Below are 14,923 nucleotides of genomic sequence, written 5' to 3' on the forward strand. Positions count from 1 at the left end.
CGGTTTGACATTGCAAAAGGCCATTAATGGAGAATGATGCAATATGGTGAGAAGGAGTTATGAGAAGTGTGTGGCGTGGTGTAGAGGAGCTTCATGGGATGCAGAGGTTGCACGACACGGTGAGGCAGAGCCTCATGGATTACAGAGTGCACAATATGGTGCAGCAGAGCTTCGTAGGGTGCTGAAGTTCATGTTCGCATGGTGTGGGGCATGAGCTAACGACAACAAAAGTGGAGTGTGTGAACGAACAATGACAATAGTAGAATACGTAACAATGACGACATGACTAGAACACATAGCAGCGTCACACAAATCCATATGACGATATAATTAGATGCATGAATGACAATGACAAAAGCAACGACATTAGACTAAGCGAGCGACAATGATAATCTAAATATTGAAGAGGGTATATAAACGAGAGAGAAGAAGTTTAAAATGAGAGAAAAAATAATGCATATAGTTATGAAAAAAGAAAATGGAATGTGAAAAGTTACACCAGATGATTGAAGTAATATAGAACCATCGTTGTTTTTTCACTATGTCACTTTTAACATCAATTGTATAAAACAATCATTGTCATTTTTTTTACTATACCACTTTTAACAATGATGGTAAACAAACCAATATTAAAATATTCACAAAAATTATAAAAATGTCATCATATTTTATTTGGCGATATTTATTTTTTAGTCATGAATGTGGTGAAAATCCATTTTCACACTGGTGAAAAGATAAAATTAATTACATATCTTCTTCTGGACAGATATATGGTTAATGCTGAAACGTATAATATGATAAATGCATCACTCAACCCTGTAATATGATAAATCCATCACTCAACTGTTTTTTGCGTGACCTTTGTGGGTGATGAATTCTGTGTTGATTTCTCGTATACATGACTTATGCTTTCTCTCTTCTTCTTTTGCATCAGGGACTACGATGATAGTGACGGTGATATTTTAGGTCTTTTCTATTAACTTAGAGTGTACTTGGTAATGATGGGTGCACGAAGCAAGAGCCTCAAAGTTATCATCGCTAAGCCTGGCCCAACACTCACGTTCCGTTATTTCATTTTCTGCTGCATGCACTTCTCAGAGTCCTTAGAAATTAGAACCCAGTGGTACCTTTATTGCATGGCTCATCGGAACATAATTATTAACATTAAATTCTTAAAACATGTATCCTAATCAACACGATAATGAAAATAACGAAAAGACGTTTATAACCATGCCTTTTTCACATTTAATTCAATTCATAACACTAGATGACAACACATTCAATTAAGAATACTTAGTATATTATATGTTGATTCATAAAGTATATATCATATATTATGTGAAGAGGAAAATAGAATGAATGAAAATATCTCACCTATTCTCTCATCACGTGTACTTGCAATCAATTTAATTTATGATATCAAAACAAATTTAAAAATTATATAATCCCTGTATTATAAAATTATAATATATATATATATATATATATATATATATATGTATATATATATATATATATATTATTTTATTTCCAAAGACTATAAAGTATGAATAAAAAGAAAATTGCACTGGTAGGTCGATAGGGTTGGTTCGAGTAAGACAAGATATGGGTAGAAGGTTGAATAAAAACAAATGGCATAACATTTATGGTATGATATTTCAAACAAATGCATACAAGTTGATTTTAGTAATTAATTAATAATAGCAATTAAGCTGTCAAGTTAATAACTGCGTTTTGGAAGGGCAAATTATCATTAAAATTTGCTAACAATTAAAATTTGTGAATAAATATTATTATAAGAAAAAGAAAATGCTAACAATAATAAAAAATAATTATAATAATATTACTTATGCTATGTTACATAGTAAGTATAGAAGCGTGAAACATGAGGTGATTGGTTTGAAATAGCAGAATTGATCATGATCTGGTGCCATTGACCCACATAGGTAACCCTACTCTGCTATATTTGCTAGCTTCTTCTTTGTTACTGGTTGAACCTAATCCATCTCCACGCACCCTTATTGGAGCGTGCGTGCATGAATGCTTCACCATTTCAATCATTGCTTTGCCATTTTAATTACCATTCTCCACCTCACAACACAACTCTCATAGTCACATCACCCAAGCAAAGACCCCTTTGCCTTTTGCTCTTCCAAAATGCAATGAAGATTCAAGTCCTTTCATATCTTTTTTCACTACCCCACAACTCTTGATTCAAAATTTACTCATTCTTAAAAGTAGATACCTTAGGTTCTTTAGAAAAGGTTCATTTTTTCATAGAAGTAAATACGTTATTGATGTAAAGTTTTTCATGATCAGAAATTATTATTGAAATCAAGTGTATCTATTTATCATTCATTTCAAATTTTATGGGATAAATGTGTTAACATCTATCTGTTTGTTAAGAACAACTGTCCAATGATCCAACGCTGCAAATGCATTATAAGTCAACAAAACAACAATTAAAACACACCCTGAGAGGGATAGATAGATAGATTGAGAGAAACCCTTTAACTCTTGCTTTTACTACAGAGCAACAGAAGGTGGCCCTCCGTGTATATTTCTAGTTTTTGTACCTTTCCTTCTTCCATTACTGTCTTCTCTTCTTCTCTTTCAAACATAAATAAGTGAGCTGGTTCTGTGTTTTTCTAATAGGATATATGAGGCCAAATCCCATCTCAATCAACCCTTTATTCTCTCTTACTGCCTTCAATTTTCTTTAGTCTTTCTGTGCAATATTGCAGCCCTTATTCTTCAAGAATTGATGTCTGGTTTGTATAATCAGATTTCCTCACCTTCAACAGCGAGGGCCAATTCACCAAACATAAACATGAGAAGCAGTTTTGATGTTGAAAGGTATATGAATTTTGTTGTGAAACCTTTTGATTTTTTTGGTACCTATGTTATATCCATACGCATATATCTGGAATGAGTTCTTCAATTAACTTCCGTATGCATGTTCTTGTTCACGTTTTTATAGTCAGTACTTAACGGAGCTGCTAGCAGAACATCAGAAGCTTGGACCTTTCATGCAAGTCCTACCCTTATGTACCAGGCTCTTAAATCAAGGTTGATTATTCTAAATCTATGTGTCAATGGTTTTAAATTGAGGTTGTAATTAAGTTTTTGTTGCGATCCTTGATATTGTTTTGTGGGGGATACCAGACAAATTTGGATGATGCGGTCGTAATTGGGTTTGCAAATAGTAAATTACCTTGATGTTGCGACCAAAATTGCGATCATAGGCTGTTTCTTACAACCTTCCAATGTTTCTGTTGTTGAGAATTTCTTCTTTTTGTTGTTCCATTTATTGCAACCAACCTCTTCTTTCAGATGAATTTGGCCTAATCTTTAAAAACCCAGTTTTCTCGTTACATGGACTAGTGTCTCATTTTCCTTTTGTATCTCCTTCAAATTGCATTGAATCGTCAAAGTTATGGTCTTTTCACCGGGCTGAAGTATAGAAGGATTTTATATCAATTTACTGGTTGATACTTAGCTCTGTTATGACTAATAGTTGTTAAGGGAATTACAAGTCTATATTGTTGAACAAAATACATGTAACTTGAAAACAGATTGGTCTCCTATATATGTGACCATAGCAAACTTCAACATGGTTCTATAGAACTCTTATCTGTATATAAATTCAACAAAAAGGAATCAATCGTATTAGGTGGTGAGTTTCGGATAACATAAAAGCAATGACGAACGAAAATTTCGAGAGGAAACAAAATCCTTATGTTGTTCAAAAACACGTTACGCTCCTCAACAATGAATAAAATGCTTAGTTGAATTGAAGACACCCCACTATAGTAAAAGAAATAAATTAGGCATGTTCTTTTGAATGATTAGAGCAAACTTCAACTGATCAGTTTTACTATTAATGCTTGCTAAAGCATTTTGTTTTCATAACCATGGTTTCAATTTATGTGTTTGCTAGTACGGTCCTACTCCTTCATGTTCATTTTTGGAAACTTACATTAGTAAGGTCTTATTCCATGTTCTCATTCTTATATTCAATGTTACTTCATTATCAGAGATTTTAAGGGTTTCTGGAAAGAATGGATTGATGCAGAACCAAGGGTTCGGAGACTATGATAGAGTGCAGTTTGGAAGCCCCAAACCCAACCTTATGCCTTCTTTAGACGTACAACCAAATTTTACAGGTTGGAACAGCATGTCGCATGAAGTAAGTATTTTAGTTTTCTGTTTTATAGATAATCCTCCGGTACTCTTTCCTGTTTAGTTCCAATTTTTTCTTGTTTCATTGTTAACCTATGTGCTGTTGTTGAACTGTAAAGAAAATGTATCTCTAAGCCTATCACAACTTCAGGCACTTAGATTCTTAAATTATCTGTTTGCCGCTTATTTGTAGGTGACAATAGTTACAAATATTTTACCAAAATCATTAATTTGTTTTCACCCTTTATCTAAGACTTTAAGCTTTTGGATTTTTTTGTTCATGAGAAGGTATTAAATCCTCTATAACCAAGTGGTCTTACTTGCGCATTCTTTTGGTAAAATGTTTAATTTCAGTACAAGGAAGGTGAACCTATGATCTCTCTTGTGTGAGGAGGCATATGAGTTCATCTAACATCTGAAACTTTTGTAATTGTTAATTTACGACATGAATTTTGTCAATATTTGTGAAATTTGCGTTGGTCCCTTAATCCTTATCAGTTGAAACAGAGCAGCTACAATTTGATTTCTTTCCACCGAGTATCACGATCCCTCTTCCATTTTATTTATCCTTTATTCTTTTTTCTCTCTTTATCCTCTGGTCATTTCAATTGCTAAGAGGTTATGTTCAATCTTAAATTAGGGTTTAGCTGGAGTTCAGGGACTAAACGTGGATTGGCAAGCAGCATCAGGTGTACCAAACTCTAACATTGTGAAGAGGATATTGCGCCTGGATATTGCTAATGATAACTATCCAAATGTAAGAAGAAGTGTAGAACATTTTAGTGCATTTTCCTGCAACCTTATGCAGGTTCATGCCATGTTCTATTAGTTTTATGGTGTTCTACTCAGAATTGAGTCACTAATCTAAGCTTAAATTTCAGTTCAATATTGTTGGACGGCTTCTTGGCCCTAGGGGTAATTCACTGAAGCGAGTGGAGGCTACCACAGGTTGCCGTGTATATATCAGAGGGAAAGGTTCAATAAAAGAACTTGATAAGGTGTCATCTCTTCTAAAGTTTTTTCTAGTTGCAGCTCCTTGGATCTTAATTTAATGTCACAGTTGCTTTTCCTTTCAACTTGTTGATAGTTTCTTTTGCTGTGATTTTCTCACTACTTATATTGTTTTAACTACCTTGTTATAATATAAAGGAAGAGTTGTTAAGGGGAAGACCAGGCTATGAGCACTTAAATGAGCCTCTGCACATTTTGATTGAGGCTGAATTACCTGTAAATATTGTTGATATAAGGCTGAGGCAAGCACAGGAGATCATAGAAGAGCTACTTAAACCCATGGTATCTCTTCATTGTTTAACTTTGATGCTGACCTCAGAATTTTACTTACCAATTACATATTCTGTACCTACTTTTCTCCCTAGACATTTATTTTATGCAAGGAGTTATCAATTATATCACATTGTTATCATTTATTGCAGTAGCAGCAATTGCTCAGATTTAAAAATAAGATAAAAAGTTTCAGGTTATCTAAAAAACTTTACTTTCTTCCCAAAAGTTCTGTTATTTAGTTACTATTCTGTTCTGCACATCTCTTAAGGTAATCAATCCACTGAAAGTGTTTATATGCTAATAAAGTAGCTGTATAAGAGAGAAACATGTAGAAAGCTCGGTTTTCTTTGCAGCAAAATGCTTCATGAGTCAAGCTGAAGATCACTCACCAAAATGAGATTAAGTATAAATTGTTGTGTTGTATAGAAATACTTCTTATTCTCTTCCATTTGATGTGCAGGATGAGTCACAGGACCTGTACAAAAGGCAACAACTGAGAGAACTTGCTATGCTGAATTCCAATTTTAGAGAAGAGAGTCCTCAACTCAGTGGCAGTCCCTCCACATTCAACTCCAATGAAATGAAACGGGCCAAAACAGACCAATAGTGTGTCTACATTGCCAAAATGTGTCATTTGATGTCAGCTCCTGCATGTAAATTCTGTGAAGCAGCAATCAGAAAACTTCACAAAAAGACTGAAACAATACCGGGGTACATATTAAGTCACAATCAATTGCACCAATAGGCTTGTAAAACTAGGAAAACTTCATTATTATTATTATATATTTTGACCGATTGATTAGTATATGTATGTATATCTGCAATGTCTATAAACACAACTCTGTTGGGAGTTATAAACTGATCATCATCATTGCTATTATTGTTGGTTCATGTTGCATTGAAAGAATAGTTGCTACGAGAATATGTATTCTTCTGAGCACAAGCACAATAACAGTGTTTTGTTAAGGATAATGTGTATTGTTGGTGGGACCTGAGGTTAATGCAGTAGATGTGGACGCTGTTGTCTGTAGCAATACTGAGCCAAACTAATCCTGTTTTGGCTTGACTTATTAACGCATGTCTTTGTAAAGTGGAACTATTCTAGATTTCTACAAGTCCATCGTGGGGCCTTCATATCCCTACCCACCACCACATTCTTCATCCTTATGCTAAACCACATCTTCCCATAAAAATAATCATACAAATATTCATGTTTTAAACTACAATATTATTATATATTCGTTTTGTTTACTCTAAAGATTTTAATCCTTTTAAATTTTTATTTTTGTTTTAATTTAAATTATATAAATTATAACAGGCACACATAATAAAAATATCAACGAATTAATGGCAGTCCACTTTATCATTTTACTCAAGATCTTTGGAAAGATAGAGCTTAGTACCATTCCCACCATTGATAGTAATTTCTTTATCCAATCATTGTATAAAATAAGCTTAAGGTCTGCTTTATAACTAAATAATATCAATAATTAAGGTGAGTTGATGTATCATCATTATTTTAGTATACTTTTCGTTGTCCCCGACTATGACAGCATTTTCTATTGAATTTATTCTGTTTTAGTTGTTTCATACACGAAACTGTGATTTTGAAAATAAGAACAATGATTGAATGGAATACCTTCTGTTATGAGTTACTGGTGCGGTACCCGAGTAATCATCGTATGGGTAAGGTAAATATTTGCGTATTTTTTAAAGTAAGCAAACGATAAAATATATATTTAATTTAAATATTGAGTTGATAATAATATTATTGTTTTTTTTCTTTGTAGTATATTTTTGACAAGCTAGAACGATAATAGTAAATTATCTCTAAGGAAAACATCACTTGTCTATAATTTAAAATTAACATTCTAATAATAATCATTTTGAATTAAAATGAAGCTAAATTACAATAATTAAGTTATTTGAAATCCTTCACTATTTATAATAGACTACTTTTGAAAATAAAATATAAAATACAACATACAAAATTGATAATTTGTTGAAAATTCAACCAAAAGGAAATTATTTAATTCAGCATCAATTAATAAAGAAAATAGAAAACTTAAATACATACGGTAACATTCCAAAAATACAGTATAAAACCATTCCTTAGAATATTCACAGTTAACAATATTACAGTTCAGTTCTGAAAGAGAATAAGTACGTTTATGGCCGAACGACCTTACAACAATACTTCATAATTTAAAATTTTACAAAATCTACAGTCTAGACCGAACTGTTTCCAAAAACTATGCTTATACCAAACGGTTATACAAAATGAAAGTCTCTAATTGTCGAACGGTCTTAAGGTTCAGCCTTAACCTTCACTTCTTCCAAGGCTTCTTCCAGCAAGCATTCTTCCCCTTCTGCTCACATCCACAGGATGATCATTACAACAGGAATAACAACCAAACGGACAATACAGACAAGACAGGAAATAGGGTAAGCTTATGTAATTTAATTAATTCAGTAAAACCTATATTTCATATAAATCTAACATAATTCAATAGTCAATCATGCAACAACAAATCATGCATTTCCAACCATAACCATACATCAATGCATGAAATGACTGACCGCTTTACTCTGATTGTCCGGACTGTGTGAATTCTGTGTAGCTACGACGGTTTGCACCCGGGTAATGTAATAGCTGGGATGCCCTCAACAGTTGCCACCCGAGGTTAGTTTGTTCCGTCCAAGTTCACCTTATGGACTAGGACCTCCTGTCATTCTCACACGTGACTTACTCCTCTCTACTTGAGAATGAGTAATCACAGAATATCAGGATAAACGCCAGCCAAGCATAACCACATTCATACTCTACCATTCCATAACCCATCATGAGATATTCCTCCCTGGAATACTCTTTCATTTCCATACTATTCCATTCATATCACATTTTAAATACCATCATATTTATTCATCAATACAATCAAACCGAACCAATAGAAACATATCCCATCTTAAACCAAAACTGAACAATAACCTCCATCCCAGAGACAAGGCCGAACGATTTGAATACTTTTTAGACTACATAACTGAACACTTAGTGTAAGACCGAACGATCTTCCACTTATACACAGAACAGGACCAAACGGTCTATTCTGAATAAGACTCATCATAAGCCGAACACTCGTAATAATATTTGGACGTTTACTGGTTACTCAACAATTACTACAGAACATTATTTCATTAGACATAACTCCTAAGAATGTACCGAATACTAAAGAATACATATAATTTAGACTTAACCGAAAATCATAATATATATATATCAAAATGAGTAAGACCGAGCACTACTGAACTTATATCAAAATTAAGGAATATATATATATATATATATATATATATATATATATATATATATATATATATATATATATAATTACACAACTTATTTTCAATGAAGGATAAAGATAACATCTACGACTTTAAATATTATAGAATATATTAACTAAACTGATTAGGAAGCATAAAAAGAAAACTATACTTATATTGAACGCTTACTTACAAGTATACTAAGAGAAAACCGATTGGTCATTAACTGAAATTCTCCACAGAAGAAGAATCTAGTCCAGACCGAATACCCAAGGATAAACCGAGCGGTCAATAATGACTCTCGGTGACAACACAAAATTAAGCAACATAGTGTGGACTTAAAATCAAAACCCTATATCAATCCAGTTTCTCATCATTTAACTCATACACTCATACAACCAAAAACATACAGTAACAACAATACTTCATTTTCATCCAACGATCAGCAAACATGCAACCATTTAAATAAGAATCATAATCAAATTATATAAGCTTCCCTTACCTCGAAACCCAGAAAACTGCTATGCTTCTACAATATTGCTTACACCGTCAGAACCTTTATACCCTCCTACAAACCTCTGATCGGTGCAGAGGAACCCATCATAGAATCAAAGAAAAACTAGATTCAGAGGAGAGTTTGATGAATACATGCAAACTGAGCAGTGCTTGCATGTCAGAAAAATACATAAATCCTAAAAGGATGAAGGGGTTTAACTTACAAATTTCAAACAACCACTTGATCGGTTCAAAAGAGAGAGCTTGACACCAAAATTATTTAGGTGCTGCTTGAATGATGATCGGAGAAAAGGAAAGATAAGAATTTGTAGAGAGAAGATGGAGATTGTAGAGATAAGAAGGAGAAAAACTCAAAGTTTTGAAGAGAGAGAAAATGCATGCAGAAGTGACTCAAACTTTTAAAATTTTTACTTATATATTACCCACAACAGATCGATTAGTTCTGCACACCTGTCTTCCACTTTCTGAAATTTTAAATCCTTTCTCCTATACATGATTTCCACTAACTTAAGGTTTTTAAGGATTCTGACAAATATCATCCACACAGAATATTTTAATTTATATATTTTTTATATCTTTGTAGATAAAATAAAATTATTCGCATAATTACATTAGATTAAACAAAATTTTGGAGCTTTTGAGATGTTAAAATTAAGCAATACCTAACATGAATTTATATAAAATAATAATAATTTAGAAACGAGGAAAGGAAACTTTGAGAGTTGTTCCAGTGTTTTCTAGAATTGTGGAGAGTTTGAGGCAGGAAATTGTGGTACGCAGTCTTATTGGACTGGACTGGGCACGAAGATCCGATCCAATTCGAAACCCAATACGAGAGTGAACTGGATCTAAAAGTTAGGTTCATCTTTTGTTTCTTTCATTTCGTTTCAGGTTCAGATTCTTTGATCTGTGTTGCGTGGTTGTGCGGTAGTTGAGAAGATGGGGAAACAGATTGTGCCGGTGAAATCGGTGATATACGCTCTCTCCCCTTTCCAGCAGAAGGTAATGACGGGTCTCTGGAAGGACTTGCCCACCAAGATTCATCACAAGGTCTCCGAGAATTGGATCAGCGCCACTCTCTTGCTCGGTCCCCTCGTTGGAACCTACGCGTAACTCCCTCTCTCTCTCTCTCTGTGTTAGGGTTTCCTTTTTACGCCATGATTATGTATTTTATGTTTATCGTTGTGAATTCAATCGAGTGATGATGGATAGCTAAACATTTTCTTGTTGGTTTTGGACCGGAATTACTCGGTCCCTTTGTCGGCACCCGCAGTAATTCTCTCTACCTATCTATCTGTGTTAGGGTTTCCCTCTTTCTATGTTTTACGCCATGGCTATGTATTACTTGTTCATCGTTGTGAATTCGGTCGAATGACGATGAAAATTCAAACTTTTTGTTGTTGGTTTGGACTGGAATTGGTCTGGAACCTTGCTAGAAGAAGGCGATGTGTTTTATTTGCCAGGGAAAAAAGGAACGAATATGTTTCAATAAATACTGAATTTGTTGGTGATGAGCTTAGGGTTTATGGTATTGAAATTGGAAGGGGAGGAATAGTATAAACGCATAACCTAAAGATTTTGTGGCTAAAATTTAATTAACCTCAATTTATAATCTAATCATGGTTATAATAGTATTAGTCATGAATATGAGACAAGTAAAACTAGAAGACACGGCCATAACATCCACAAAACTCGCAATCAAGACTTTATGGATGCTTTCCTGAGGGTTAAAGATTGTAATTGACTAGTACTCCTGGGCCTTATTCCGTACATGTTAGTTGGTAAACTAAAAAACTCAGTGGGTGCTTCACCAGAGTCAAAATACAGTCACTTCCTGATCTCAATGTAACATCCACCCACCCACCCACAAGTCAGTGACATGGATGCAGGGCAGAGAGCCTTGATGAAGCCCTGTTCACCACCAGCAACTTAGTCTGATTGTTTCTGCTTTGGAAACTCCATTTGGGCAAACATGGTTTTACGCGTTAGTGATGTACACTCAGGCTTGGGGATTTGAAGAGACAAATGTGGTATGGGAGTAGAGATAGCCCTAAGACTAGGCACCCTTGAAAGGGGCATAAAACTTCTTCTGGTCCTTAATAAAAGATATCATTTAGAAGATATTGATGGTACTTTATATAAGCCATCTTATGATTTCTCGGAGGAAATTAATATATTATTTTTTCTCCATTTTTCCCATATTTATCAATTGGTGCATAGTGATTTCAAACTAAAATGTATTCACATCATTCACAATGGTCAATAACCAGCCAACTTATTTTTATTGGTTGCCCAGTCCTGTCTCTTAAATGGCATTGTGGGTAGATTTGAACCCCCCTGTTTGAGTGATTAGATAAGCTTGCTTGGTGTTGGTATAATTTAAATCTGAGTCTGTGGGGAATAATTGAATTGAAGCTCCCACACGGAAGTGCAATATTATGCGATCTCTTGAGGAAGATTGTAATCTAAACAACATTGGCGCTATATGTTACTATTAGCAGTGCAGTTGTGCAAAATTTTTTGTACATTTCCTCCCATGAAAAAAAAACTGAGAAAGAAAGAAAAAGGATTTGGGTGGAATGAATTGGTTCATTCCAATTCATCCTATTTTAAAATCAATGCATGTCTTATTATTCCACTGCATTATATTCCCTTCCCTCAATCTGATGTTATCCTCAGCAACCATTCTGCAATTTTTTTTCTATTAAAAGTTATGAGTAAACAAAATTTAACTACATTTTTTATTTGGTATTGGACTTAAAATAGCCAGTAATTCTATGGAGAGGTGGATTTGAAGATGAGAAAATGAATGCTGGATTAGTTTGTCTGTAATATAGAAAATTACGCTAATCATATGGAAAGTTTCGTTAAATACACTTTCTGCTTATATTAAGTTCTGTAATAAGTGTTTAGTGTAATGTTTTTCAAACAATTGCGGAAAGTTAGTGTAATGTAATCGTGGTGACAGATAATTTTTTTAAACAATTAAGGAATGTTAATTTATGGCTTGAATAAGCAAACAATGTATGTGTGTAATTTGACAAAATTCAAAGAGTAGTTAGTATAGTTTACTCTATAATATATCCTGTCATGAATCTCTAAGTGCATCTCATGGTGACAAGTTCAACCTTTTGAGTGATTCACCTCTCCATTAGCTGAGTAGAGCTTTGATTGACCAACCATCTCTCTGATGCTGGTTAAGTTGTATGTCTGATATAGTTTTGGATGGATGCAGGTATGTTCAGAACTACCTGGAAAAGGAGAAGCTTCATCACAGGTACTGAGTTCTTGCAAGAGCTGATTGGATAAGCTTCAAGTTTGTTGCCTTGCACTTGTTTACGCACCTAATAATGTTGACACAAACTTGCTCTTACCCTTGTTTTGAGATGTCTCGAGTTTTTAGCCTAACTTTCAGTGTTCATTGATGTTCTATTTCATTTTCCTATTTTATACTACTTTATATTTTGGAAGGCAATTTACGTGTTTTGTCAATAATGCCAGAATTAGTTTGTGTTGTATTTTTTAATTCCATGCATCATGAAAATGTGATAGCTGGAGTAAAAGATAAAAAATTTATTTGATCGATATCTTATTTAAAATCAGAAAATATTTAGTAGTTTTATAAAGGATCAAATTCCATATAATGCAGATTAGCATTTTGTTTTATAATTGGTGACAATCACAAGTCATTTTATAATTTTTCTAATTTCTAATTTATTCAGTGGGTCTATTTTAAACGATGTAAGTCTGAATTGGACACTTGCTAGCATTTCATTTGGGCACTAATAGATATTATATTATCAAGAGAGGTTGTACTACTAATTGCTCAATCTTATTAGTACAAAATTAGATTTTGTTCATTAATAGAGTTGAAAAACATCTAGTAAAATATCATATCAACTAACGCGTCATCAGCACTTCTACAGGCATGAGAAGTTTTTTATATATAGAAAAGAACACTTAATTTCGGAACTCTAAGGACGTCCTAATTTTAAGTTTATTTTAATTGATTTTCATGCTTTATCACTTTTACAAATGAATATTTAAACTTTAATTTTGTTCCAATTATCCTTAAAGTTTTCTTGTTTTTGGTGTATAAACATTTAGAGTTTTAATTGTTAATTGATACTTAAAACTTATCAAACTTTTCTAGATAAAATTGTCATCAATTTTAAATTAAATTATAAATTCTTAAATAAAAATCTGAATCTGTAGATTCTCAATTTATTGTTCAAAATAAAATTAAGTTTTAAGAGATAATACTATCTTAATCAACAAATTAAATCAAAGTAAAAGATTATTTCCTATACAACAAAACATCATACTCGACTAAAAATTATTTATAAAAATCAAATAGATTATTCTCAATTAAATATGATTGACATTTGATGTAAAGGATTTAACACAAATTTACTAGAAAAGCTATATGATAAAAGATTGATAAGTTTTAAGGATTAATTAGAATAAAATTCGATTCTATTTATGCAAAACAAGTTTAAAGATCGACTGGGATAAAAATTACAGCTTAAAATTTGTGAATGTAATTAAAATTGAAGATAATTAAAATAAAACTAAAATTTAACGTGTATATTTGTAAAAAGAGTAAATTTTAACGAAATTAACTACTCTTTAATATTTTTTCAGCCAACGAAATTTCAATGCAAAGGGAAAGGGCATTTGTCTCTTTTAAGATGAAGGAATGTACTTAAACAATGCTATAATTATTGATTGATAATTTGATGATTAATATGGCAATATACTTCAAAACACGTGTATGACATTCTAAGTTATTATAATCTAAGGATGTAACTTTCTAAACAAAAGACTTGTGACAAGAGGTTAACTAGTTTTCTATGCATTCTTACATTTATTTTTAAAACCAAGGAAAATATTTTTTTAAAATTTGATTTTTTGTATTAAAAAAAGTATATTCTCTTTACTACACCACCAACATATGGGCATCATAGTCATATTTTAACTAAAAATGAGAGAAGAAAAAACTAAAATTCTATTTTAAAAACTACATGTTCATTGATGTTTTTGAAATTGGTGAAAATTACAACTAAAAATCACGCTAAACAAAAGCTTTAGTTCATAATTATAATCCATATATACATTGTTATTTTACGGAAAAAAAAACTAAACTTAAAGAAAGAAAGAAGAAACAAAATGATGTATCATTTTACATAAAATTGAAAAGGACAAGTGGTAGGAGGTTTAAGTATTTGTGTAACGTTCTATATTTAAGTTCCTTGTTGCTATTGTCGTAAAATATAAAACCCTCAACTTTAAAAACTGCACAAGACATTAAGTTCTTCTGTCACATTGAAACCAAACTTCCTAAAATAAAGGAAAGCAGATTGTTACTTTTATTTTTTAATTACACCACTCTCCACATATATGTAGAACACGAACAGTTTAAATCTTCCATGAACTCACTTCAATTCTGTTTCTCAAAACGAGAAAGTGCTGTCAATATAAAGATAGAATGATAAGTTTTGGTGTCAATTTCTATAATTAAGGGATTAAATTGATGAAACTTATGATTTGAAACAACCAATCTAGTCAACTAAAAAAATCTTTATTGAATCAATTACTCTTCATTTCGTCATCCGTTGTT

At 32.5% G+C, this 14,923-nt stretch overlaps 2 protein-coding genes across 3 annotated transcripts; both read left to right on the forward strand.

Moving 5' to 3' along the window:
* The first annotated feature begins 2,386 nt into the window (after positions 1–2,386).
* LOC108338626 (KH domain-containing protein At3g08620) lies at positions 2,387–6,346 on the forward strand. Of its 2 annotated transcripts, XM_017575625.2 has the most exons (8): positions 2,388–2,543; positions 2,786–2,856; positions 2,981–3,069; positions 4,038–4,189; positions 4,823–4,939; positions 5,064–5,180; positions 5,332–5,475; positions 5,927–6,346. In XM_017575625.2, exons 2-8 carry the CDS (start codon positions 2,831–2,833, stop codon positions 6,071–6,073), a joined length of 792 nt encoding a protein of 263 aa, XP_017431114.1. In that variant the 5' UTR covers positions 2,388–2,543; positions 2,786–2,830; the 3' UTR covers positions 6,074–6,346. The 2 variants fall into 2 exon arrangements, with proteins under 2 accessions (XP_017431113.1, XP_017431114.1); XM_017575624.2 differs by having other exon boundaries at positions 2,387–2,856.
* A 3,706-nt stretch (positions 6,347–10,052) lies between these two features.
* Positions 10,053–12,888, forward strand: LOC108336234 (cytochrome b-c1 complex subunit 8). The gene is made up of 2 exons (XM_017572601.2): positions 10,053–10,412; positions 12,539–12,888. Exons 1-2 carry the CDS (start codon positions 10,243–10,245, stop codon positions 12,585–12,587), a joined length of 219 nt encoding a protein of 72 aa, XP_017428090.1. The 5' UTR covers positions 10,053–10,242; the 3' UTR covers positions 12,588–12,888.
* Positions 12,889–14,923: the final 2,035 nt, after the last annotated feature.

This window comes from Vigna angularis, chromosome 7 (genome assembly GCF_016808095.1).
Source record: "Vigna angularis cultivar LongXiaoDou No.4 chromosome 7, ASM1680809v1, whole genome shotgun sequence".
Classification (NCBI taxonomy): Eukaryota; Viridiplantae; Streptophyta; class Magnoliopsida; order Fabales; family Fabaceae; genus Vigna; species Vigna angularis.

Bases quoted from the DNA above. Each gene is read 5' to 3' on its own strand.
- LOC108338626 (XM_017575624.2), top strand. From the start codon at position 2,765: ATGTCTGGTTTGTATAATCAGATTTCCTCACCTTCAACAGCGAGGGCC. The intron at 4,190-4,822 runs GTAAGTATTTTA...ATCTTAAATTAG, and splicing joins GGAACAGCATGTCGCATGAA to GGTTTAGCTGGAGTTCAGGG. The intron at 5,476-5,926 runs GTATCTCTTCAT...TTTGATGTGCAG, and splicing joins AAGAGCTACTTAAACCCATG to GATGAGTCACAGGACCTGTA.
- LOC108336234 (XM_017572601.2), top strand. From the start codon at position 10,243: ATGGGGAAACAGATTGTGCCGGTGAAATCGGTGATATACGCTCTCTCC. The intron at 10,413-12,538 runs GTAACTCCCTCT...GGATGGATGCAG, and splicing joins CCCCTCGTTGGAACCTACGC to GTATGTTCAGAACTACCTGG.